This window comes from Ranitomeya variabilis, chromosome 7 (genome assembly GCF_051348905.1).
Source record: "Ranitomeya variabilis isolate aRanVar5 chromosome 7, aRanVar5.hap1, whole genome shotgun sequence".
Lineage (NCBI taxonomy): Eukaryota > Metazoa > Chordata > Amphibia > Anura > Dendrobatidae > Ranitomeya > Ranitomeya variabilis.
The window spans coordinates 147,686,214-147,712,678 of NC_135238.1; the positions used below are offsets into that span (position 1 = coordinate 147,686,214).

Below are 26,465 nucleotides of genomic sequence, written 5' to 3' on the forward strand. Positions count from 1 at the left end.
CTGATGTGTGTATGGCTCTTTGAAGCTCTATGGAGCAGTGTGCTGGGAAAAGGATGGGCCGCTAGGGACCTGTCACACGGATGCATGTATATAGTCTAAGAGCCACCTACTGCTGCTCTGATTGATAAAAGGGGGGTCCGAAATGCAGGAATCCTCTCTGTGATGATGTCAGTTTGTGATAATGAACTTGACAGATAGGAATATGAATGTGGGTGCCTGATAGGACACGGTTTCCGGATTTGTTGTCATTTTTAGTAGACATATCCTGGTCTGACTCTTCTGGTTTCCGAGGGGTTGTAGGTTGGGAGCATTGTGTCTGCACACCTGTGTAGTGCACTGCCGCGATCTGTCCTGTTCTTGCATGGCTGATATGGGCCCTGGAACGCCCTGGTCATTCATGTGATGGGCCACTCCTGAAACCATTGCCCATTGGGGTCAGCTAATTCTGACCCTGAGATGTCCACACTTCACACAGTTACATGTGCAACTATTGCAGGAGTTTTGCATACAGTAATGGCCAACTAACCCCAGTCACATTTGTGACCTTGGTGCGATTGGCAAATGTGTGTCAATAGTTATTGTGTAAAGAGAACCTGTCCGCTTGGAAATTGTGCCCAATAATCAGATTGAGGCTATGTGCACACGATGCGGATTTTTCCGCACAGAAACGCTGCAGATCTGCACTGTGATGTACAGTATAATGTTATTCAATGGCAAAAAAAATAGCTGTGTGGAAAAATCAGTGCGGAATTGCTGCGGATTTCAAAGAAGTGCATGTCACTTCTTTTGTGCGTATCTGCAGCGTCTCTGCACCCCTCCATGTTAAAATTCCACAGTGGCAAAAACCGCTGAAAATCCGCACAAAATCCGCATCAATTCCGCACAAAATCCGCATAAAAACCGCGGTAAATCTGCGGCTGCGGATTCTGCCAGGAGATGCGGATTTTGTGCAGAAAATTCTGCACCTCTTTTCCTACGTGTGCACATACCCTGACTGTTCCTGCAGGTGCCCAGGTCTGCGTCAGTCCAGAGTATCGGCTGCTTGTTGGCCACGTTCACATGGAGGTGTTTTGGTCACTATTTTACATCAGTATTTGTGAGCCAGAACCGGCATGGTGATTGTTGACCTCTTCCAGTGTAGTTTTTCGCTCTGTAATTCCCACTTCTGATCATATCCTATAATTACAGACCAAGGTACTGTGGCCAGAAAGTGGTCACAGGAGAAGACTTGTGTGCAAGGTCATCATCTGCACATAGAGAATGAGGAATGTCCTGCAGAATGTGAGATCATGATCAGTAATGGAGACTATCCGACTGTGCTTTATGACTAAGTGATTTGTAGTCTCCTCGTCACCTCTTGGAGGGATGGTTCACTGATGTAGAAACGTGTTTGTTGGCTGAGCCCAGACGTGCCATGTTGTCATTGCCTCCAGCACTGTCTGTACATAAATATAGGCAATGTGAGGCCAGTAGCCGGGACGTGGATTCCACAGATCAATCTCTGGCTCTGCTGTAATGTGTGGCTGTGACTGAACTGCACAAACATTCACAACCTGATAGTCAGTAGTCACCTTCAGAATTCACTCTTTTCACCAAGTTCTGTCCTTTCTCTGCAATGACTGTATGTTTTGTATTTTTTAAATCAGCCCGTCATTATAAACATAATGTTCAGTCTGCATGGTCAACATGATGGAGCAGCTGAGCAGATTGATTTCTAATTCTTTTTGGAAAAGATATTCACTACAACTTTGCACTTTATTCATTTAAATCTCTTCTTATTCTGGCTTCCCAGACTAGTAGGTGGTTTACTTAAATAGGTTATCCAGTAATTATATTGTTCTTAAACCCACAGTAGAAAAAAAAATACCAGGCAGGTAGTTAGCAACTACCCTAATGTTCTGCCCGGAGTAGATCTCTGCTTGCACGGAACGGTCACTGATTGCGCCTGTTGGTGACCTGTGGCTCCCACTTCTCTGCCACTCCGCTCTGTTGTATGGGCCTGACTGCCAATGTCATGCTGATTGTTAGTGTGGGCCTGACTGCCAATGTCATGCTGATTGATAGTATGGGCCTGACTGCCAATATCATGCTGATTGTTCGTATGGGCCTGACTGCCAATGTCATGCTGATTGATATTATGGGCCTGACTACCAATGTCATGCTGATTGATAGTATGGGCCTGACTGCCAATGTCATGCTGATTGATAGTATGGGCGTGACTGCCAATGTCATGCTGATTGATAGTATGGGCCTGACTGCCAATGTCATGCTGATTGATAGTATGGGCCTGACTGCCAATGTCATGCTGATTGATATTATGGGCCTGACTACCAATGTCATGCTGATTGATAGTATGGGCCTGACTGCCAATGTCATGCTGATTGATAGTATGGGCGTGACTGCCAATGTCATGCTGATTGATAGTATGGGCATGACTGCCAATGTCATGCTGATTGATAGTATGGGCCTGACTGCCAATGTCATGCTGATTGATAGTATGGGCCTGACTGCCAATGTCATGCTGATTGATATTATGGGCTTGATTGCCAATGTCATGCTGATTGATAGCCGTCTCATTGCTACAAAACATCGTAAGCCTGCTGTCAATCTGCATGATGTCTGCAGTCACACTCTGTTGACAGAGTAGCCCAGAAGTAGAGCTGCTCTGTTGATGTGGAGCAGCTGAATCACGGGTGAGTCGTCAGCTCTGAGTCGGGTAGAACAGGCAGGGAGTTGCTAATTAGTTAGTTGCTACCTGCCTGTTAGTTTATTGACTCCAAAGTAAAAACAAAAAAAGAAAAATTGGATTGGAATGGGTTAACATTCCCTTTCTTTATAGTTTTCACTCACTAAGAATTACAAGCAGTGACTTTTTAAAGTATAGAAAGTATTGGTGGTGTATTGGAACAATTCTCACCTAAGTATGGTGCACACACTCGCATTTATTACACCCACATGTATCCCACTAGGGGGGTCCATGAAGGGGGCTTTAACCTTCCCAGCAGATCCTACCATATGTAGGTAAGGCAATCAGTATGTAATGTACACCGTGAGACGCTGACGGTGTACTCACAACCTCTGTGTCTTGTAGTGTACGTGAGTTACCATAAAAACCTGGTGAACGGTTAGGTAAGACCCATCACACCCTTAAACTGTGAGTTTTTATGATGCAGATATTCTGTGCCTGTTATTTGAGAGGGTTTTTTGTGTTTTTGAGGGGGTTTTTTTTACATGGATTTTTATTGTGTTTTTGGCGCTACTTTTTTGCATGTCTTGTTTTAAATAAGCTGCTTTGATTTTGATACATTCTGGTAGTAGGCTTTAACAAAACTATTGATAGTCATGTGTGGATTATATGCATTTTTAGTTCGTTTATGCTGCAGAACCGCAAAAAACGTGCATGTGGTTTTTGTGGGTTTTTGTGGGGGTGTTTTTTTTTTATCTGCGGACTTTCTACATCTATTTCAATTCTATGAGGAAAATCTATACCTAAAACTAAGCATCCTTTCAAGAAAAAGTGACGTTGCTGATTTAAAACTCGCACTGCAGGTCATTTTCTGTAAATCCAATCCACTTTTGCTGGAACTGTATGGCTACTTTCACACTTGCGGCGGTACGGGTCCGTCGCTATGTGTCGGGCCGACGTACCAACTCACCTTGTGAAATTTATGCACGACGTGGCCAGCGGTTGCAGTTTTTCAACGCATCCGCTGCCAAGTCTAAAGTCCGGGGAGGAGGGGGCGGAGTTTCGGCCGCGCATGCGCGGTAGAAAATGGCGGACACGACGGACAAAAAAGGTTCACTTGAACGTTTTTTCGTGCCGACGGTCCGCCAAAACACGACGGATCCGCTGCACGACGGACGCGACGTGTTGCCATCCGTCGCTAATACAAGTCTATGGGCAAAAAACACATCGTGCGGGCACATTTGCAGGATCCGTTTTTTGCCCAAAATGACGGATTGCGACAGATTGCTAAAAATGCAAGTGTGAAAGTAGCCTAAGATGTGTCATTTGTGCAGTGACAATACGCAGCGGTCAAAGCTGATTGTGGGAGTCGGAGCACAGATATGCTGGGGACGTGGAGGAGGGCGTTCCTCCTATTTCAGTGGCAGCTGCTGTCTTAAAGCTGAAAGTGGTGGAAGTCTACCCCTGACCTGGCGCTTCTGTCCTGTCACTGCTCAGCAGCTGCGTGCATTTAGGATGAGCAAACCAATTGCTGTGCATGAGGTTCTGCACAATAACAAACCCAAACAGGATAGGTCTACGATATGGACAGCACGGTGGCTCAGTGGTTAGGAGTTTATGATCTCCCCGTGTTTGGTGGGTTTCTTTCCTCAATTCAAAGACATACTGATAGGGAATTTAGGTTGTAAATCCCAATGGGAACAGTGATGTCTGTAAAGTGCTGTGGAATATGATGGCGCTATATAAGTGAACATTATAATAGATGAGAGCTGGTATGTCACTCTCCATAAGGAGAAACCTTACCCCTTAGGCCCCAGTCCAGAGCCTCTCATGTAGCCAAATCAGTTCTCATGCTTCGCACTGACGAGGGCCAACAGCCCGAAACACCGTGTCTGCGAATTGAGATACTGATTTGGCTCTTATCCTAAGTCATATTGCACGACTCGTTAAAGGGTTGATTGTGACTTGTAGGATCGCTACTTCCAACAGGTGGCGCTATAGAGTTCAAGTCCTCTTTTCATCTGAAGAGGCAATTTGCATAATAGATGAGAAGAAATTGATGTTTGTTAGCCTAAAACCACCCCCCATACATATTAGACAGCGTCTGTCGATGGGTTCGGCCTACACTTTAATGTGTATGGGGGCAATGGTCAATTGTTTGTCTGGGGACATGTTGATCGAGTATCTCCCGATTATTGGACTTCCCATGGTTTTCCGAAGATAAGCCGCTGGCAGAGATGTCTGTTGGCGGCTCTCTGATAGAGAAAACGAGTGCTTGGCAGGACGAACACTCCTGTATATGGGAGATGTGAATGCGATGGCTTATGGCCGAATGATTAGTTGAAGCATCGTTCAGCCCTCAGCCATGTAGCACGTGCCCGGCTTAAGCTGACACCTGGGTTGGCCACAGCACTATTCCTGATCCTATGTTTGACGCCAAACGCTGGTGTCCCAATAGATTGCATCTATGTATTGTTGTGCTCCCCAGGTCCCGGCCTCCAGCACTAGATTTCCCTTCAGATATGATGGAGGCTCGGACACAGATGTAGGCAGAGCCTTGCTTCAACTGCTCTGTATGTGCGGAGATCCCTGTTTTTACACCAGGCAGTGATATCACGAGAAGTCATCATTCTGGGATTAGTGCTGGTCAGTCTGCTGGAAACCCTCTAATCCCAAGTGAGCAGGTGCCATGCAGCACTCCCTATTCCAGTGATGGCTCATGAATGGCATGGTGTAGAAAAGACCCCAGTAAGCTGACGGTGGGCATGAAGCGGCAGTCCACCTGTGAATGACAACCGCTCTTCTTACATTTGTGGCACTATAAGGATGGCTTCCATCCAAGTTGGTAACATCTGTCAGAACTAGGATATGACTTGTTAATATTTTTCTCTGTCTATAGTGTAGCACTTTTGTCCAAGTCGTCTCGAAATAACAGCTGAAAATATTTTACCAGTTCTTGCCAACATTCCTGTTTCTGAGCCAGTAATAACGAGCGTCTGGAATATTATTATAACCGAGGAGCTACTTACAATGAAACAGTCTTCAATGACAAGTATGTGTCGTCTCTGCTTGGCAAATTTCTGTTTATTTGTTCACAAGACACTTGAGGTTTTTATTTTAAAGAATAATTATCACGCCAAGTAACTTTTGACATGTCCAAAGTTGTGATCTGCAGGAGTCTTGAAGTCTCCAGCCATCGCTGCAACAAAGGGCATCAGCACTCATTCATGATCTGTTCTCCAAGGAAACCAAAGCCTGGCTGAACATCTTCTGTAAGCCGATCTCCAGTCTACAAGGATATAGTATCGAATGGTTGGGGTCCAGCACCTGGACCCACATGTCACTATGACACCAAGTTTTTTCACCATGGGAGTGCTCTGCAAGCTCCATCCCAATTCCCAAGAAGGGGTTTTCATGATGATTATCAAATGCATAAAATATAAAAATACAAAACAAGTATTGAAATCGATGAGGGTCCCAGTGGATGGACCCCCAGCAATCGGGGATAACGTCCAAACTTGGGAATACTCCTGTAAGCTATATGTGCATTCTGTATTTGCAGATGAAAGAACTTGTGTTGTCAGCCCCTGTACATTGCCCCACATTTACCTTTTTGGCTGATAATTGACGGCAGTTTGTAATGTTTATGACTAATGACTCGTGTCGCCAATGTATGAGATCCATAGACCCATTCATTCTGGTTTATCGCCAATCTTTCCATTTACGTTCCTCTCTAGCTCTCGTCTGTCTTTATAGACTATTACGCTCACTGTCGATGCTGTCACCCGTCTGCCCTCCGTAATATATATTACTTCACAGAGACAGTTTTTTCCGACACTTGATCTTGACAGCTAGAGCGAGGTTTTATTAGGTGATGGTTGGCGTCTTCACAAATGTTCTTTTGATCACAAGCAAATACTACAGAGACTGACACTGATGTCCGTAGTGCTGGCAGATACCCTGTATATCCGTCTGTTCCTGAATGGTATGACCAGCGTAGAGCCATCACGTGGCGTTTGTGGCTTAGGACTATGGGAAGCTGCTGATGTTGCAGGCGGTTCATATAGAGTTAATTAACACATGAAGGAGCATGCTGTCAGATAAAACTATGCTAATAAAAAGTCATCCCTGCCAGTAGGAGATGGGAGGCAGCCAAATCTGTGAGGATCTCTCCACAGGCGCTGTCTTTTGACACTAAGGAGATCATACGCTTCCCTTTTATCTTGGCTGTTTGTGCCCATGAAGGTCTGGCCAGATATGTTGTGTATGACGGGAGGCGATGCAGGCCACCGGTGTACGGCCATTTACTGTGTAGTGTGAGAAGTTACAGCACGGTGCGTAAAAAGTGGGTTTTCCTTTCTATTCTTCTCCTCACTTCTCGCAACCTCCTTTCTAGCTTTGTAAACTGCATCCAGCTTTGATGTTTTGTTATGTTCTCTTGTGCATAGAAAGTAACGCTATGTGTACATGTCCAGTAATCAACCGTGAGAACGAATCCAGCAGCAATCCATTGATAAAAAAGTTGGTCAGGAACAACTTTTTTTTGCCTTGCTAAAAAAATAATATTTCAACTGGATCTATTATTTTAACACTGAGGTCTATGGAAAACGGATCTGCTTTTTCATTCGAAAAGGATCAACTTTTTGTTTACTTGATCAATTTCAAATGGTATAAAGAAGACGGCTATTTAACGGATCTGTTTTCCGTAGACTATTTAGCCGGGCAAAAATCATCTGTTTGTGCACAACTTTTTTGCTGCCAAATCCGTTCTAACACTTGATTGCTGGACATGTGAACATAACCTAAACTGTGCCTATGTGATCAGATGGAAAATTATATTCTAGGCCCCATTGTGGACAGGGGCTGATCACTGCCTCATTGGATGCAGTTTTCAGCATGGTATTTGTCATCACAATGGGAGGTAACTGTGGGCACTCCACCGCCTCCAATAGTCAAAACAATACACAGTTGGCTGACAATTTATGGATGAGGCCTCAGCTGCTTCAACTACTAGACCGGATTCTAGGGAACTCACAGTGAACGTGTAACATAGACATCCAATTCCAATGCATGGAAAGTTAGGGATATTTGACTTTCTGGTGAAATTTATGAAAAATGTAAAAGTTCATGTTACAGTAATTTTTTATCACGAAAGTACGGCATTTAGGTAGCTTACAATGGTGATTTCCTCATCTCAAACTATTTATTGAAGCAAAAGCCAACAGTGGTGGGTATATTCCAACAAAAAATGTCAATGTCTCAATAACTTGTCATGTGACCTTGAGCATTAATACCAGCTTGACAACAACGTCTCAGGCTGTCCACAAGTAGTTATTGTCTTCTATGGCATGGCAGCTCACTCTTCTTGATGGGCGGCCTTCTGGTCATTGAGGTTCTGGGGTACATGAGTCATAAACCTCTACACGGCGACTCAGCTGATCCCATTGGTTTTCTGTGGGATTCAGGTTTGGAGAAAGTTCAGGCCAGTCCATTTGAGGTACCTCAGTCTCCAGCAGCCAATTCCCTAGTGATATGATCTCGATGAGCCAAATCATTATTGTACATGAAGATGAAATTAGGCCTGTGTTCATGCAGAGGCAAAATGACTGGATTAATGATGTTATTCAAGTAGTAGGGTCTTGCACTGTACCACTCACAAAGTGTAGGGCAGTTCTGTATTGACTAGACACACCTGCCCAAAAGCTCGTCTGTTGACAACAGTGACTGATGCATAGCGCTCACCTTGATGTCTCCAACATCATAGGCGGCCATGATTTCAGTTCAGTGTGAATCGACTTTCAGCAGTGAACAGCACCGAGGCCCACTGGTCCCTTGTCCAGCGTAGATGCTTCCTGGCCCATACAAGATGATGACACCTGTGCCCGGTGATATGGTCAGGTACCCTTACAGGTCGTCTAGCACACAGACTACGCTGATGTAAACTGTTTCAAATGGTCTGACCCGACACTTGGCTGCCTCTCACCTCTAATCAATGTGCCTGGATTTGTGTGGCATTCAACATCTGAAGAAGGGCAATGTTCACAATGAAGGGGTCATCGGTGTGGGATGTGGCCAAAGGATGTCCACTTCTCTGCCTTTCTGTGACTCTTCCAGTCTCTATCTTTGTTGCAATCTGCTGCTGATGCTCTGTGATACTGAGCTCAGTGGCCAATTCTGTCTGAGAACATCCTGCTTGAGGCCTCACAATGGCGAGGTACTGTTGATTAATTGTTAGGTGTTCTCTTGGTCTCGTGATGTGGAGGTCTGTTTAATTGAACCCTGAAATTTATTGGCAGATTCATGTATCAAACACTTGTGAAATTTGCCATTAAGCTCCTTGTTCGAGAACAGCAAGTTGTGCTGAAACGTTCAATAGTTGGACATGTGCATTCAAAGGTTTAGAGAAGGTCAGAATAAGATCACGTGAAAAGGTTACAGTGCATTTTGGTTCCATCCCGAAATGCTTCCCTGAAAGCAAAACATCCATAACTTTTTGTGAATTGCGTGTATGCATGTATGGTATGACATATGCACGTATTATTTATATATATATATATATATATATATATATATATATATATATATCGTATATATATATATATATATATGTATCGTATATTACAGATGTTGACCGAAAGTAGATAACTTTGGAAAAGCTGATCTTTCGTGTTGATTTTTTTCTGCTCGTTGTCAGGTGCAGTTCTTGGTAAGATCTGGAAAGTCATGACAAATCTAGTCCCAGACATAAAAGCCCAGACTCGGACAAAGATCATCAGAGATTGACTAGTGATTGGGCCTTTTAGGGGAGAGCTAGGTGAAATGGCAATAATTTACATGTCCTGTCCATTGCCATGAGCTTAATGAGGTGAATGATCTTTTACCAATTCTGACATATGATTAATTGGATTTTTTTGTTAGACTCCAAGTGGCTGTTTGAGTTTTGATTTCTAGTAGGTAGGCCATTGCATTGAATATTGGAGCAGTTCCTGTAATACATTTGCTCTCTGCATGTGACATATGGACAATTAGCTTTTTGGCTGACTATCTTCTCGATATACATGTCTTGGCTAATTTGCTGTACTATGACACAGTTCATTTTTTTTGTTCCTTCGTGATGATGTTACAGATTCAATGAGACATATCTAATTCATCTAAAACATATTAATATTCCTTATGTTGAAAATAAATGGCTCCTTTTTTATATCACATTTCCTGGTGACTTCTAAATACTATTGTCCATAAAGTCTTTTCAGTGCAACTTAAAAGTGTCTTCAAGGTTTCTTGTGGTTTCCATAAACAGGGGATTTTCTGATGTAGAGGTTTGTGTGTGTGATTTATGACAGCTGCAGTGAATGAAAAAATGTAGAAAATTATTAGGAGACTATAATAAAGTCTCCAGGAAATTTAAATGCCGGCCATATACAGGGTGGGCCATGTATATGGATACACCTAAATAAAATGGGAATGGTTGGTGATATCAATTTCCTGTCTGTGGCACATTATTACTGTATATGGGAGAGGGGGAAAACTTTTCAAGATGGGTGGTGACTTTGAAGTCGGCCTGTCACCAGCCGATCTAGCATCAGTCGAACATCCCTTCGGCGGATATCATCTACTCACAAATGGCACCCTTACAAAATCCAGCTGCTTCAGAATCTCAACGAGGATGACCCAAATTAGCACGCTGAATTTGCAGAATGGGCAAAACAAAAATTGGAACAGGACCCTCAGTTTACACAGAACATTATGGTCAATGATGAGGCAAACTTTTTTGGGTGGGCCATTTATATGGATACACCTAAGTCATATGGGAATGGTGACAGTTGTCTTGCGAAGGGTGTCTTGCATTGAAATCTGCAATGACCTGGGTACTGCGTTCACCAGACATCAACACAATTTCTATTCACTCCTCACGTGTTAACCTCTGCGACATGTCTATGGCTGTAAACAAAGAGAAACTTGTAAATAACGCATGAAAGAATAAAGTTACGTTAAAACCAAAACCATTGTTTTTCTTGTGAAATTCTCAATAAGTTTGATGTCACATGACCCTCTTCCCAGTGGAAAAAATAAAGTTGGATCTAAAATGGCAACTTCAAAATGGCCACCATGGTCACCACCCATCTTGAAAAGTTTTCCCCCTTTCATATACTAATGTGCCACAAACAGGAAGTTGATATCACCAACCGTTCCCATTTTATTTAGGCGTATCCATATACATGGCCCACCCTGTAGATTAAATGGCTGTTTATATAAAAATGCTTCGGCCATTTGTTTGGCCAATAGCCATCTCTGCCAGTTCTCTTACACAGGAGCTTGTTTGGTGACATATCGTCAACAGACTAAGGCGATAGTCAGAAATTGGATGTACCTATCCGACCTCTCCCCAGACAAACAGTTGTCCAGAGCCCCCATACACTTTAGACTGTTAAGTGAACTTGCTGATATTGCCAACATTAGGGTACCGTCACACTCAGCAACTTTCCAACGATCACGACCAGCGATATGACCTGGCCGTGATCGTTGGAAAGTCCTTGTGTGGTCGCTGGAGAGCTGTCACACAGACCGCTCTCCAGCGACCAACGATGCCGAAGTCCCTGGGTAACCAGGGTAAACATCGGGTTACTAAGCGCAGGGCCGCGCTTAGTAACCCGATGTTTACCCTGGTTACCATTGTAAATGTAAAAAAAAAAAACAACACACACTCACATTCCGGTGCCTGTCACGTCCCCCGGCGTCCGCTTCCCTGCACTCCTCCTGCATCCTGTGTAAGCGCGGCCGTAAAGCAGAGCGGTGACGTCACCGCTGTGCTCTGATGTACGGCCGGCCGGCGCTGACACAGGATGCAGGAGGAGTGCAGGGAAGCGGACGCCGGGGACGTGACAGGCACCGGAATGTAAGTATGTAGTGTTTTTTGGTTTTTTTTTACATTTACAATGGTAACCAGGGTAAATATCGGGTTACTAAGCGCGGCCCTGCGCTTAGTAACCCGATATTTACCCTGGTTACCAGTGAAGACATCGCTGCATCGGCGTCGCACACACCGATGCAGCGATGTCAGCGGGTGATCCAGCGACAAAATAAAGTTCCAAACGATCTGCTACGACGTACGATTCTCAGCGGGGTCCCTGATCGCAGTAGCGTGTCAGACACAGCGAGATCGTACGTATGTCACTGGAACGTCACGGATCGTGCCGTCGTAGCGACCAAAGTGCCACTGTGAGACGGTACCCTTAGGCTTATATGTATGAGGGGCTTTACATGGCTGTCGACTGCCTTTCTCATACTTAAAAGTGCTTCCTGTGTTCGGAGAGACTCACTGGTAGACCTCTCTGGAGCCGGCTTATCTCAGGAAGACTGGTTGACAGTCTGAAATCAGACATACTAGATCCTTAACTCTCCTGATCAATTGTTGGAGGCCCCCATACACATTAGACTGTCGGGGGAATCCATAGATATTGGTGATTTTCGTTATCGTATGTATATAGGTGTTGCGGCAGAGGTGGTGTCATGGGGATCCAAGAAAGTATCCAAGCAAGTTGCATTCAGAGCCATAAAGAGTCATGTGGGGAAGAGAGGCCTTGCGTACTTGCCTGCCTCAGAACATCCAAAAACTGCTAAGAAAAATACCATCTCACTCTGGCCCATCAATGTATAACATGGTCAGACATTTGAATGGCCTGGATTTAATATACTACATTAGAAATGCACATGTGGCTATCTGTGCTTACCAATCTTTGTATTTTCTGAGGCCAGATTTACAGCAACTTCTATCTAAATATGGCTTGCAGAGATGAGACAACCCCTTTTTAGGGTGCCGTCATTCTGCCTTATTACTCATGCGAAGATTGCATTGCAATCCTCGGTCTAGCTGTCCAAGGATTAAATAATATTAATAATCTTTATTTTTATATAGCGCTAACATATTCCGCAGCGCTTTACAGTTTGCACACATTATCATCACTGTCCCCGTTGGGGCTCACAATCTAGATTCCCTATCAGTATGTCTTTGGAATGTAGGAGCAAACCGGAGTACCCGGAGGAAACCCACGCAAACACGGAGAGAACATACAAACTCTTTGCAGATGTTGTCCTTAGTGGGGCTTGAACCCCTTGCGATTTAATACTCACGAGAATAATACGGCCATCTCACTGTACCCTGAGGCCTGTTTCTGAAGAACTACAACTCAAACCACTGAATAAAAATCAGTGGTTACAATTTTTTGACAATGACATGACTCTGCTGACCATCATCTTTTCTAAACAGCACAGAAGTAAGATGCAGGAATATATACAAACACAATGAATGAAATAATTCTGGTTAAATGACTACACTGCATGGGATGATACTTCAAAATGCTTTACTTCTTTCTTATTGTTTCTTCTGTGTGCGTCCATTTGTTAATTTTCATATTCTGCACTTTATGATGGGAAATACACTGCTCATTAGTTGTGCTTTATATTGTGTTGTGAAGAGCGGATCATGTTCCAGCCTTTGATAAGCACACGATCAACACTTACAAAGCATTGTTTCTTTGCTCGTGGCCTATTGATGCTAGTTAATGGAGGGTATATATATATATATATATATATATATATATATATATATATATATATATATATATATATATACATATACATTTCGCGTTCATTTGAAATTCCTCAGTTTCATTATTTTCTTTTACTTGCAGGTTGAAAAATACTTGAAGGATTATAATTGATTCAGTCCATTGTTACATTAAAGGAACACTGAACATAAAACGCTCAGACAAAAATATATCAACAATTCCTTCCTTCATTTTTTGTTGTTCGTAATTTGTCTCCGGCTGCAATTAAAATCTAATATACTGTAGGCTGTAAGAGTGATGAACTGAAATGTCTAAATGCTATGTGCTGGGGCTTAGCCAAGTTCCCCCTCCTCACTGTCCTGTGTGGGGTTGTAGGGGTCCATCTACTCTGCGTGATGCAATAGGCTGCCATTCTTCTCGGACGTTAGGGCCTGGTTGCCTCAGGCGGTGGGGCCTGGTTGCCTCGGGCGTTGGGGCCTGGTTGCCTCAGGGGTGGTTGCCTCAGGCGTTGGGGCCTGGTTGCCTCGGGCGTTGGGGCCGGGTTGCCTCGGGGGTTGGGGCCTGGTTGCCTTGGGCGTTGGGGCCTGGTTGCCTCGGGCGTTGGGGCCTGGTTGCCTCGGGCGTTGGGGCCTGGTTGCCTCGGGCGTTGGGGCCTGGTTGCCTCGGGCGTTTGGGCCTGGTTGCCTCGGGCGTTGGGGCCTGGTTGCCTCGGGCGTTGGGGCCTGGTTGCCTCGGGCGTTGGGGCCTTGTTGCCTCGGGCGTTGGGGCCTGGTTGCCTCGGGCGTTGGGGCCGGGTTGCCTCGGGGGTGGTTGCCTCAGGCGTTGGGGCCTGGTTGCCTCGGGGGTTGGGGCCGGGTTGCCTCGGGGGTTGGGGCCTGGTTGCCTCGGGCGTTGGGGCCGGGTTGCCTCGGGGGTTGGGGCCTGGTTGCCTCGGGCGTCGGGTCGGGTTGCCTTTGGCGTTGGACCAGGTTGTACCAGTGACTTACCGATTAGCCTCAGATTTACTTCTACTCTGTGTACGTGAATGTAAGATGATCATATATATCCCGTTAGCGTAGTCAGCTGCATATATAAGAAACATGTAATCCTTGGGGATGGTCCTGTGCTATGATTTCCAAGGATCTGGGAAGAAGTATGTGGAAAGGATCAGTTTCCTCCATTCTTCTTGTACAACTAGTGAGATCTGTGGGATTTGGGCCAGCATGTCGTCCAGCTGTTACGTTATGACATAATGGATGTGTTTGAGTTTGGAGTAATTATGTGCTTCCTGCGTCCCCCCCCCCCATCCCCCACATTAGTCACTGTACAGGCTTGGGAGACCTACTTTATGATCAGCAGCACTCCTCCTCTTCCTTCACAGAATTAAGTGATGCTGCTAGAATTGTAGATACTGTAAGGAATCAAGAAAAAAATGAGCCCTTCTGGGGGATTTATTTCCTCTTCGGAGAGTATTGATCGCATTGCACTACTGATCATTGATCGGATTGCAGAAGTCATTTTCCAACTTTTTTCTTTTTTTACATCTCTGGAACTGGAAATATTGAGTTTTCTAAAACAAGTGATGTTGGTGTCTATTATTTCTTGTTTATTTTTAATGTTAGAAGGGGTTCTTGTATACAGCATCCACCATGCAGGACAACCCACAGGCCTTGGACCATAGGGTGCCATGCGGGTGTAGGGTGCACCCATGAGGCAGCACATTCTCCCCTCAACCTCCATTTGTGTGACAGGCGTTATGTATTCACCTACCGTGTAGATAGTCAATATTTTATGGGCAAACAACAAACAGATATAAATTGCATTTTGTGTGCTACACTACACATATAACGCCCCATGTGTCTACCCCATGACTTGTATACTGACGTGAGCCCTCTGCTCATGTTCTTCGCTCCCCCAGGCTATTTTTACATTGCTGTGTAAACTGTGCGCACTGTATAAATGATGAGAAGGCCTGCACATATTTTATCTGGATATGTATAATACCGTCTTGTGTGTTTGGCATTGAAAGGCCGGAAAATCATAAAAGTAATTTTTGTTTCATTTTTGGCTTCAGTCTTCCTTAATTTTTAAATGTAGTCTTTGTAGCCATCACATCCTCCTACATCTGCTCATCAGATTGCAGTTCTTCTCTGTTCTGTGCATGGTCAGAAGACCAGGACATCTGTGGACTTCTCCGGGGACTCTGGGACAGAGACAAAGAATTGCTTAAAGTAAGGCGCACCATTTTCTACAGAGGAAAGCTCCAATCTTGGTATAAAAAAAAATCTCTTGTGCAATGTTAAATGTTACTGGGGTTGTTCGGGATTTTTTTTTTAATTGAGTTAATTGGAGAAAATGGTTAGAATAATAGAATAAGTAATACCCACCTATCCAACCCTCTGCCGCCCCAGTGTGATATTACACCCATACACATACGACCTCTGCAGCCAGTCTCTAGTCTCTTGGTCATGTGCAAAGAGGATAGCCAAAATTACCAGACTCGTAAACGTTCACAAAGAAAGATCTTCGCAATGTGGCATCATTTTGATATGGCTATATTCTATTTCACAGCATCTGATGAGATAGGGATATATATCTATCTCTATCTCTGTCATCAGATGCTTTCAAATATAATATAGCCATATCAAAATGATGTCACTTTGTGAATATATTTAGATTTACTGTATATTTATTAATTTTATTTTTTTAAGCTGTGATATTTTTCATGTGATTTTTCCAGTCCAGTTTTTTTTGGGAAAAAAATCTAAAAAACTTTCCAAAAATTTTGGATCTTTTTCCCAAGTGCTTGTAAATTTTGCTCAGTGCCAGTCTTTTATTGGTACCCCATACATAAGCTGCACTCTCTGCTGGTAAACGACTTATTCTTCCCCCAAATTTGCCGCGTGATGTCCACCCTGCTGCTATACATTAGCTACTGTCAATGTGAAATGTATTCTCTGCAAAATGTGAAAACTGGGAGATCCGCTGTTATTGAGAAGGCTTTATTCTAAAGCCCACCCATAGATGTTAGATATGTCATCCTGAACGATGATTCGGCCAACAGCTATCTCTCCCATACGCAGAGGCACTCACTGTGCGCTGTTGCCAGACCCTTTTTTTTTGGAAGATCAAAAGGATATGTTGGACCCTTATCGCCCCCGACATAATTTCTTGGGGTTTCCTATGCACATTAGAATCGGCGAAACCCATTGACATTGCCAGGTCCGATCAGCATCAGTCTAATGTGCATGGGGGCTTTAAGCCAGAGAATGGAAGCCCTCCCCTGCAGCCAAGTATAGGGGAGGTCTCATGGGAACACAGACCCTTACATTTTGTGGTTTATTCTCAGTATAAGTTCATTATATATTTTTCTATTTAGATGTCTTTTACTATGATTTTTAGGGTCAAAAGGTCACTGACTAAAGCTGTGGTCACAAGAGCGGGTTATTTCTGTTTTTTTCTGGTTCTGCTTGACGCTCTTTTTAAGTCTTCCCATTGGTTAGCTGATAAAAAATGGGAAGATTTTGTCTATAAATATGCAGTTTTTCTCCAGTTTTCCTCATTATCGTTCTATGAAGAAAGAAGATCCCGCCCTCCCTCTTTTTTGTGTTATGTACCTTCCTTGTCGTGGTTGTTTATTTGAGGGTAAAATCGCCCAACTATTGGGTGGATTGTTTTGGTTATTTATTGGTAATATTTAATTACGTAATTTATTTCATGTCATCCTGTATAAACACCATGGCCATTGATTTCCAATTTGAGGCTTTGTGTCTTTATTTTAGTTAATAATGGGTTTTGTGTTACCATGTGATCTCACCTCAATAAGGTAGGTAGTTGCTGGTGATGAGTGACCATGCTCATGTGCTCACTGCGTGTCTTTGGTGCTCCTGAATAATGTTCGAGTCCCGCAGCTCCATCTCTCGCGGCTGTTCGACAGCCATAACACATGTTAGTTAGGAAGTCCCTGCATGTGTTGCGGCTGTCGAACAGCAGCCAGACATGCATTTGGAGAAACGCGAACATTTTATTCAAGCACACCGAAGTCATTCGGTTAGCATCCGAGCATGCTCGGATAAGGTGATCGCTCATCGCTAGTAGTTTCCAATCACCTCAAAGGGAATCTGTCACCACATTTGACCTATGTAAACTATTAGGGTATGTGCACACGCTGCGGATTACTCTGCAAATTTTTCCGGACTGATTTTGCTAAATCCGCAGGTAAACCGCACTGCTGATTTCCTGCAGAATTACTGTGGATTTACCGCTATTTTTTTGCGGATTTTGTGCGGGTTTTACACCTGCGGATTCCTATTATGGAGCAGGTGTAAACCACTGCGGAATCCGCACAAGAATTGACATGCTGCGGAATAAACAACGATACGTTTCCGCACGTTTTTTTCCGCAGCATGTGCACTGCGTTTTTTGTTTTCCATAGGTTTACATGGTACTGTAAACTCAGGGAAAACTGCTGCGAAACCACAGCGGCCAATCCGCTGCGGATCCACAGCAAAATCCACAACGTGTGCACATACCCTTACTATGAGATATGAGACAGAGAGGACTGTTTTCAGTGTTCTATAACCTGTATGCCCATATTAATAATTTAGATAGGTCAAATGTGGCGACAGATTCCCTTTAACTACTTCAGGAGGGAAACCTTTTTTCTATTTGTGGTAATCGCAGTAACTTTCAGGAAGCTTAGTCCTCAGAAGGGCCATGTTCACACGTTCAGTATTTGGTGATTTTTTTACCTCAGTATTTGTAAGCCAAAACCAGGAGTGGGTGATAAATACAGAAGTGGTGATGTGTTTCTATTATACTTTTCCTCTGATTGTTCCTCTCCTGGTCTTGGCTTACAAATACTGAGAGATGAATATGACAAAAAAACATGGTAATATTAACAACCTAAGTTTAAATAATAAATATATAATATAGCACTATACCATGTTACCAATAATAGGACTCAAAGCCTATCACCAATTATCACATAGAACCCCAAAGAAACGATGATCAAAAGGCCATATTACGTTTTAAAAGTCACAAAGTTTATTTAAGAGCTAAAATGACAAGCATATAGACATGGTGCACAAAAAGGGGCAAAAACATACCCACTACATACTATCACCCATACAGGTGCACAGTCACGGGATTTGTATGGCAATCAAATGAAAAATATATATGTATACTACCAGGGTATGTCCAGGGGTGGATACAGATAATAATCAAAATAACTACACATTACTGAAGTGATACTATCACCCCGGATAAACGCTGGATATATTACATTTTACCCCACACTCGATATCCAGCTAAGCTGGAGAGCCCCATAATATATTGCAATTTGCCCGGTAAATACCTATGGAAGGTGCGATGGAGGTATCACCAATACCCGTGGTGCCACGTGCGCCCCGACGCGCGTTTCGGTCTCCTTTTTCAAGGGGCCGCACCATACATACAATGTCCTCAGTTTTTATAATTACCGGCTGCCGCGAGTAAATCGCGCCACCGGAAGTGACGTTCCCGGACCCCCCGGAAATGACGCGTACGGTTGCCCAGTCAACGGCAACGCTAGCAGGCATCGGCGTCAACACGAGGGCGGGGCAAAAGCTCTGTCTCGCTATAGACGCCGAGAGCATGCAGGCGTGGCAGCAAGTGGACATCGCACGCGTCAGGGGCAGGAACTGAGAGGCAACCCATACACATAAAAGCCCCTGACATATATGAACATAACAATTATAACAATACAGCAAGTGCGGTACATACATAGGTCAAAATCTATAACAGCCCAAAGATAAGGTATTGCAACAACAAGGCAATACAAAATTTAATACAAGCTTTTCATCATACAGGCTGTTTAAGATGACATATCTTCCGGGACATATGTTCAGTCCTTCATTTTTCAACACATTCGCCAGACAGGACACCATATACATAGAACGAGAAAAACTAGAAAGTAAAAAATAAAAACCATTAATTGGACACAATTACATTAAAATACAGCACAGGTCAATAGTAGCAGAAGGTAAATATTGGGCAGCAATTATAAAAAGGGGGCATAGCTGAGATATTCGTTGAGTCCAGATGGATGGACCGTACCCAACGTCCATATCCACCTGGACTCTAATTGAGCCAACCTCTTAGGCTACTTTCACACTAGCGTTAACTGCATTACGTCGCAAATGCGTCGTTTTGCCGAAAAAACGCATCCTGCAAAAGTGCTTGCAGGATGCGTTTTTTTCTGCATTGACTAACATTAGCGACGCATTTGCGACGCAATGACACACGTCACAACCGTCCTGGGACGGTTGCGCCGTGCTGTTGCGGACCGTCGGGAGCAAAAAACGTTAGGCTTCTTTCACACTAGCGTCGGGCTCGGCCCGTCGCCGTGCGTCGGGCCGAGGTCCCCGACGCTAGCGTTGTCCCCGCCGCACAACGGGGGCAGCGGATGCATTTTTCCAGCGCATCCGCTGCCCCATTGTGAGGTGCGGGGAAGTGCGGGGAGGTGGGGGCGGAGTTCTGGCGGAGTTCCGGCCGCGCATGCGCGGTCGGAAAAAGCGGACCGTCGTGAGCAAAAAACGTTACATGTAGCGTTTTTTGCTCCCGACGGTCCGCCACTGCACGACGCATTCGTCGCACGACGGGTGCGACATGTGGCAATCCGTCACAATGCGTCGCTTCATGTTAATCAATGGCGAAAAAACACATCCTGCAAACACTTTTGCAGGATGCATTTTTTCGGCAAAACGACGCATTGTGACGGAATGCAGTTAACGCTAGTGTGAAAGTAGCCTTACATGTAACGTTTTTTGCTCCCGACGGTCTGCTTTTTCCGACCGCGCATGCGCGGCCGGAACTCCGCCCCCACCTCCCCGCACTTCCCCGCACCTCACAATGGGGCAGCGGATGCGCAGGAAAAATGCATCCGCTGCCCCCGTTGTGCGGCGGGGACAACGCTAGCGTCGGGGACCTCGGCCCGACGCACCGCGACAGGCCGAGCCCGACGCTAGTGTGAAAGAAGCCTTAGTCATGTTTCCCCCACGGATGTCCATATCAAGCATATCAATCCCCCTACATCTGAGGAGATCCCCGTTACACCCGTGGTATTGTCTAAAGTGACGTGGAATCGTTTTTAACGCCATGACATCTTCTGCTGTTGCTGCTGCCACAATACCTAAAATATGCTCACGGATCCTAATTTTTAACGGTCTGGTGGTCATGCCCACATAAATCTTCCGGCATGGACATACCGCATAGTAGATCACGTACTTACTATTACATGTAATCCGTTTTTTAATCGAAAATGTGCGTGACCCTTCTTGATTTTCAAACGTATCGATCCGATCTATATTGGTACATGCCACACACCGGTTACATGGAAAACAACCACTCGGCGGTTTAACCCGGTCCAAAAATGTACTACCGGGTACACCGGTGTAATGGCTACGGACCAAGTGATCTCTCAGATTTCTAGATCTCCTAGCAGCAATAGCTGCTTTCTCTGGTAGAAATCTCGAGATCACTGGGTCAGCTTTAAGGATATGCCATGACTTATTTAATATCCCTCTCATTAGGCCAAACTGAGAATGGTAGTCCGTCACAAATCTCACCAGATCCTGACTTTTTACTATTTTTTACAAATACTGAGGTAAAATACTGAGCAAATACTGATAGTGTGAACGTGGCCTTATAATAATTTTCCGCAGTGAGAATTGGGAATAAGTTTCTTGCTGATTTTCTTTATGATGACTACTTATAGTGTCCGTCTACAGAATAGAAATGACACTTTACTTGGGGCAGTAAAACAAACCCTAAATATGTAGGTTTCATTATAGCTTTTCTCTTGGATTGGCCAGAGCGCCCCAATTCTGCCATGCAGGCTCTACATGGGGCCCGGCCTCCCCTCCATGCAGCAGTGTAGGCTCAGTCCGTTCATGGTCGGGATCCGTTCTGTCATGCAGACTTTACGTGGGGCCCGGCCTCTCCTCAGACACTTCATGCGGCAGTGTAGGCTCAGTACGTTCATGGTCGGGATCCGTTCTGTCATGCAGACTTTACGTGGGGCCCGGCCTCTCCTCAGACACTTCATGCAGCAGTGTAGGCTCAGTCCGTTCATGGTCGGGATCCGTTCTGTCATGCAGACTTTACGTGGGGCCCGGCCTCTCCTCAGACACTTCATGCGGCAGTGTAGGCTCAGTACGTTCATGGTTGGGATCAGTTCTGTTATGCAGGCTCTACATGGGGCCCGGCCTCTCCTCAGACACTTCATGCAGCAGTGTAGGCTCAGTCTGTTCATGGTCGGGATCAGTTCTGTCATGCAGACTCTACGTGGGGCCCGGCCTCCCCTCAGACACTTCATGCGGCAATGTAGGCTCAGTACGTTCATGGTTGGGATCAGTTCTGTCATGCAGGCTCTACATGGGGCCCGGCCTCTCCTCAGACACTTCATGCAGCAGTGTAGGCTCAGTCCGTTCATGGTTTGGATCAGTTCTGTCATGCAGGCTCTACATGGGGCCTGGCCTCCCCTCCATGCAGCAGTGTAGGCTCAGTACGTTCATGGTTGGGATCAGTTCTGTCATGCAGGCTCTACATGGGGCCCGGCCTCTCCTCAGACACTTCATGCAGCAGTGTAGGCTCAGTCCGTTCATGGTTGGGATCAGTTCTGTCATGCAGGCTCTACATGGGGCCTGGCCTCCCCTCCATGCAGCAGTGTAGGCTCAGTCCGTTCATGGTCGGGATCAGTTCTGTCATGCAGGCTCTACATGGGGCCCGGCCTCCCCTCAGACACTTCATGCAGCAGTGTAGGCTCGTGGTCGGGATCATCTGGGGAACGTCTTATTATTCCACTCTTTGCTCAGTCTGATATTTTCCATTCTTACACTGAATCCACATTTGGATTATAGCGGCAGCCAGGAATTATGTGGCATGCCAGAGAGGGAACTATTAATAACTGTGTCCTGCTGAAGGAGAAACATTACTTCAGACAAATAATCCTCGTAGGCGTACTCACAAGAGGATTGCTTCATAATGTGATGTGCAGCCCTGCTCCAGAGTGCACGCTCCAGCTGCAATTACCAGGAGGTGAGAAAGCTGGACTCCATCTTATAGGAGACCGTCCAGTTATAATATCAACGCAATATAGAAATGGGAAAAACTTTATAAACTTTACTAATTTCATAAAGGATTGTGTTGATCCAAATAACTACTATGTTCTGATTTGGCCATGGATGGTGATTCCAATCCATGGGAACCTTTAGGACACTTGCCAGACCAGGGAACAGATATATAACCACTGGAGGCTGTAGACGTGCGACCCTGAGCTTGTTCCTGCTGCCATTTAATTTCCTTCTTTTCATTAGTAAATGAGACAGACTATGGAAGTGTTACATTTTCAGCTTAAAGGGCCACTGTCACCCCCTCCAGCCGTTATAAACTAAAAGAGCCACCTTGTGCAGCAGTAATGCTGCATTCTAACAAGGTGGCTCTTTTAGTTTTTGATTCATTTATTACCTCAATAAAGCGTTTTAAAAATTGGCCACAAATACCAGATATTGTACCTGGAGGCGGTCCGAATCGTCCTCTATGAATCCCCCAACGGCCGTCACTCTTCTCTTCTGGGGATGTGGTCGCCGCCCCCTTCGCGGTGTTTCTTCTTAAATCCGGCGCCTGCGATGTGCGTGCCTGCCTGGGGCCTGCGCAGTCTTCATTGTCAGTCACAGCTAAGATGCAGGGTGCCTGACTGCGCCTGTGCCGGCAGTGCGGCCACCCTCTTGCTGAATCCCCGCCCCGCACTGTGTTATTCATTATGCACAGTGCGGGGCTGGGGTTCCTGGGAAGGCGGGGGAGCGTCTGAGCTGGGGGAGCATCTGAGCTGGGGGAGCATCTGAGCTGGGGGAGCGTCTGAGCTGGGGGAGCGTCTGAGCTGGGGAGCGTCTGAGCTGGGGAGCGTCTGAACAGCGCAGTGCGCATGCCCAGGAATGCCAGCCCCGCACTGTGCATAATGAATAACACAGTGCGGGGCGGGGATTCAGCAACAGGGTGGCTGCACTGCCCGCACAGGCGCAGTCAGGCACCCTGCGTCTGAGCTGTGACTGACAATGAAGACTGCGCAGGCCCCAGGCAGGCACGCACAGCGCAGGCGCCGGATTTAAGAAGAAACACCGCGAAGGGGGCGGCGACCATCGCCCCTGAAGAGAAGAGTGACGGCAGTTGGGAGATTCATAGAGGACGATTCGGACCGCCTCCAGGTACAATATCTGGTATTTGTGGCCAATTTTTAAAACGCTTTATTGAGGTAATAAATGAATCAAAAACTAAAAGAGCCACCTTGTTAGACTGCAGCATTACTGCTGCACAAGGTGGCTCTTTTAGTTTATAACGGCTGGAGGGGGTGACAGTGGCCCTTTAATTCTTAGGCCGGGTTCACATTAGCGTTTCTGTGCACAGCGTATGATCTGCCTGCATCATGCATACATATCTTTAACATGGTGTACGCAGGGACACGCGTTTGCATGCGGATGCGTACGCATGCGTCATTTTGCGTTGTGTGGCGGTGTCTGGCAAACGCAATATGTTGCATTTTTTGAAGCGTTAAATATTGCGCAATCATGCGCATGCGGATGATTGTGGATGAGTGCATAAATTGTTTGGCAGCACATCAACCCTTGTAAATGGGAAATGTGCTGCTGACGTGTTGTTGTATGGGGACGGAACTATCATGTTAGGCTACTTTCACACTAGCGTCGGGAACAACCCGTCGCCGTGCGTCGGGCCGACGTTCCCGACGCTAGCGTGGTCTCCGCCGCACAACGGGGGCAGCGGATGCATTTTTCCCACGCATCCGCTGCCCCATTGTGAGGTGCGGGGAAGTGCGGGGAGGTGGGGGCGGAGTTCCGGCCGCGCATGCGCGGTCGGAAAAAGCGGACCGTCGGGAGCAAAAAACGTTACATGTAACGTTTTTTTCTCCCGACGGTCCGTTACCACACGCCCAAGCGTTGCAAAACGGACGCACCGTTTGGCAATGCGTCGCTAATGTTAGTCTATGACGAAAAAACGTATCCAGCAAGAACTTTTGCTGGATGCGTAGTTTCGGCAAAACGACGCATTTGCGACGTATTGCAGTTAACGCTAGTGTGAAAGTAGCCTAACTGGTTCTTCTTTTCCATACAGTTTTTGTTGGCCCATGTTAACTGGCCAGAGAATGAGCAGTCAGTTTGCTAGTCTAAATGGGCCCTAGGTTCGCTCACATCTGCATATAAAATCGGCCTGTGCAATGTGAGAAAAAATAGCATTTCACATTCACGAATACTTTTTCTGAATTCAGTCCCATAAATAAGACCAGACAAAACTTCTGAGACTGCAGTTTGTGCCACAGTAAAACATTGTATTGGGGAATTGAATTGTGAGCTAATTATCTAATAGAGTTATTGGAATCTCTCCCTTTCCAGTGGTGCTTGACCTATCATGTTGTTTAAAGGGGTTTTCCACTTTTATGTAGATAAACCTAAACCATTGGTTCCAGAAAAGCTAGAGCAACTTACCGGTAATGCACTTGGGAGTTGTAGTTCATGACTCTCATCAGGGTTTCCCAACACTGAAAGGGAACATCCAGAAAATGTGCACAGACCTAATACTTCTCATGGCTAAAGGGAATCTGTCAGTAGAGTGAACCCTTCTAAGCCGTCTATATAAAGTAGTTTGTAGAAAATGGAATAAAATATCTGATCCAATGTCTTATGCCAAAGAAATGCACATTTTTCTTTATATGTAAATGAGTTGTTAAGTTGTATGGGCCGGACACCGATCTCCCCAAGAATCTGCCTCCAGAGCTTAGTTATAAAAGAGGAGGGGTATTACCAGGAGGCAGACACTTGGAGAGAGCAATGGCCCACCCATAAATCTTAGTAGCTCATTTACATGTAAGAAAAACGTGGATTTCTCAGAAATAAAACATCGGATTACAGATCTACATTCCCATATAGATGGATTAGGAAGGGTGATCCTTCTGAAAGATTCCCTTTAAATAGCCAGGCCCCTGGTATTATACAGTTTAGATTGGAGCAGCTTGGAGACTTTTTTTTTTTTTAAATATGATTTTCCAGCTGCGGTCGGGAGGAAAACTTTGTTAGCGAAGACTTGTTTTGGCCGTGCGTTTCCAGAAGGTTTTCAGCCACATTTCAGAAACGTCTCAGCTTTACATGGATCACAGTGCAGCTGTAAGTTGGCTTTGAAGATTACCAGAAGTGAGGCCTTATTGCTGGGGTTACCATTGTGGGGGCCCAATAAAAATGCTCAGAATAACGAGATCCCAATACTAGATGAGTGTTGCCGATTTTTCCTCAGTAGCCGCATTCTCTTGGCTTTAGTGGAGGTGTGTTGCAGTTCTTGTACACTGGGGTGCCGCCCTGCAGGGAAATACCTGATATAGGCCTTTGCTCTCGGGATTATTGGGGTTCCCGGAGGTCCGCAGCCTAGATCTAGAGTAGGGTTTCCCAATCTCCAGTCCTCAGGGCCCCCAACCAGTCATGTTTTCAGAATTTCATTCGTATTGCACAGGTGATGGAATTATTATCAACGCATCGGCAATTTCCGCCGGCTCTCACGCCTGTGCAATGCTGCTAAGGAAATCCTGAAAAGATGATCTGCTGATGAGCCCTGAGGACTGGAGGTTGGGAAACACTGGTCTACATCCGATTATGGGATATATTTCCTATGTGCCATGGTGTAAGTTGGGATGTGTCCAAGTGGCTCCACCTCACGCTGATACATTGTAGCATGACGAGGAGTTTATGCTGCCATTTACTTCTACTGCCTCCTCCTTTTCTGACATTTTTGAGCTGCAGCGGTTGCATGTTTTATGCCTGGAGCATATTTTTCAACAGTCTCAAAATTCAAGGTGAACACAAGCTAGACTTCACCGGGCTGAAATCTGACTTTCCATGGGGCAATAGCAGGAGGCGTTCATGTGCGGACAGGTGAAGAATGTGCCTCTCCCGGTATGGCTGTCTGTCAGGCCACTGCTCACCGCTATGTAATCTCTCACTTACAGAGTTGCTGCCTGTGGCCAAATGTTCATTAAACTTGCATTGAGACAGAATCTAGTTGAATTGGTGCAGCCTCCGTTGTGTTTTCTTGCCGGTATGTGCACGTGATTCATCAGTCGGCAAATCTACCAAGTAGTTGGGGGTTCTGTTTTTGTTTTGTTTTGTTTTTTTAACATGGTGATCATGGAAAAC

General features: G+C 45.4%; 1 protein-coding gene across 5 annotated transcripts in view; it reads left to right on the top strand.

Moving 5' to 3' along the window:
• RAPH1 (Ras association (RalGDS/AF-6) and pleckstrin homology domains 1) overlaps positions 1–26,465 on the top strand; it is a 159,241-nt gene that overhangs the window by 24,556 nt on the left and 108,220 nt on the right. Inside the window, exon 1 of one of the 5 annotated variants that reach the window (XM_077271982.1) lies at positions 25,349–25,445. The exons of 2 other annotated variants lie outside the window; for them this stretch is intronic. In XM_077271982.1, the coding sequence (XP_077128097.1) occupies positions 25,428–25,445 (18 nt within the window). In that variant the 5' untranslated portion in view covers positions 25,349–25,427. Of the gene's footprint in view, positions 1–25,348; positions 25,446–26,465 lie in introns of those variants that run through there. 2 more of the 5 variants (XM_077271978.1, XM_077271980.1) reach the window with 2 other exon arrangements.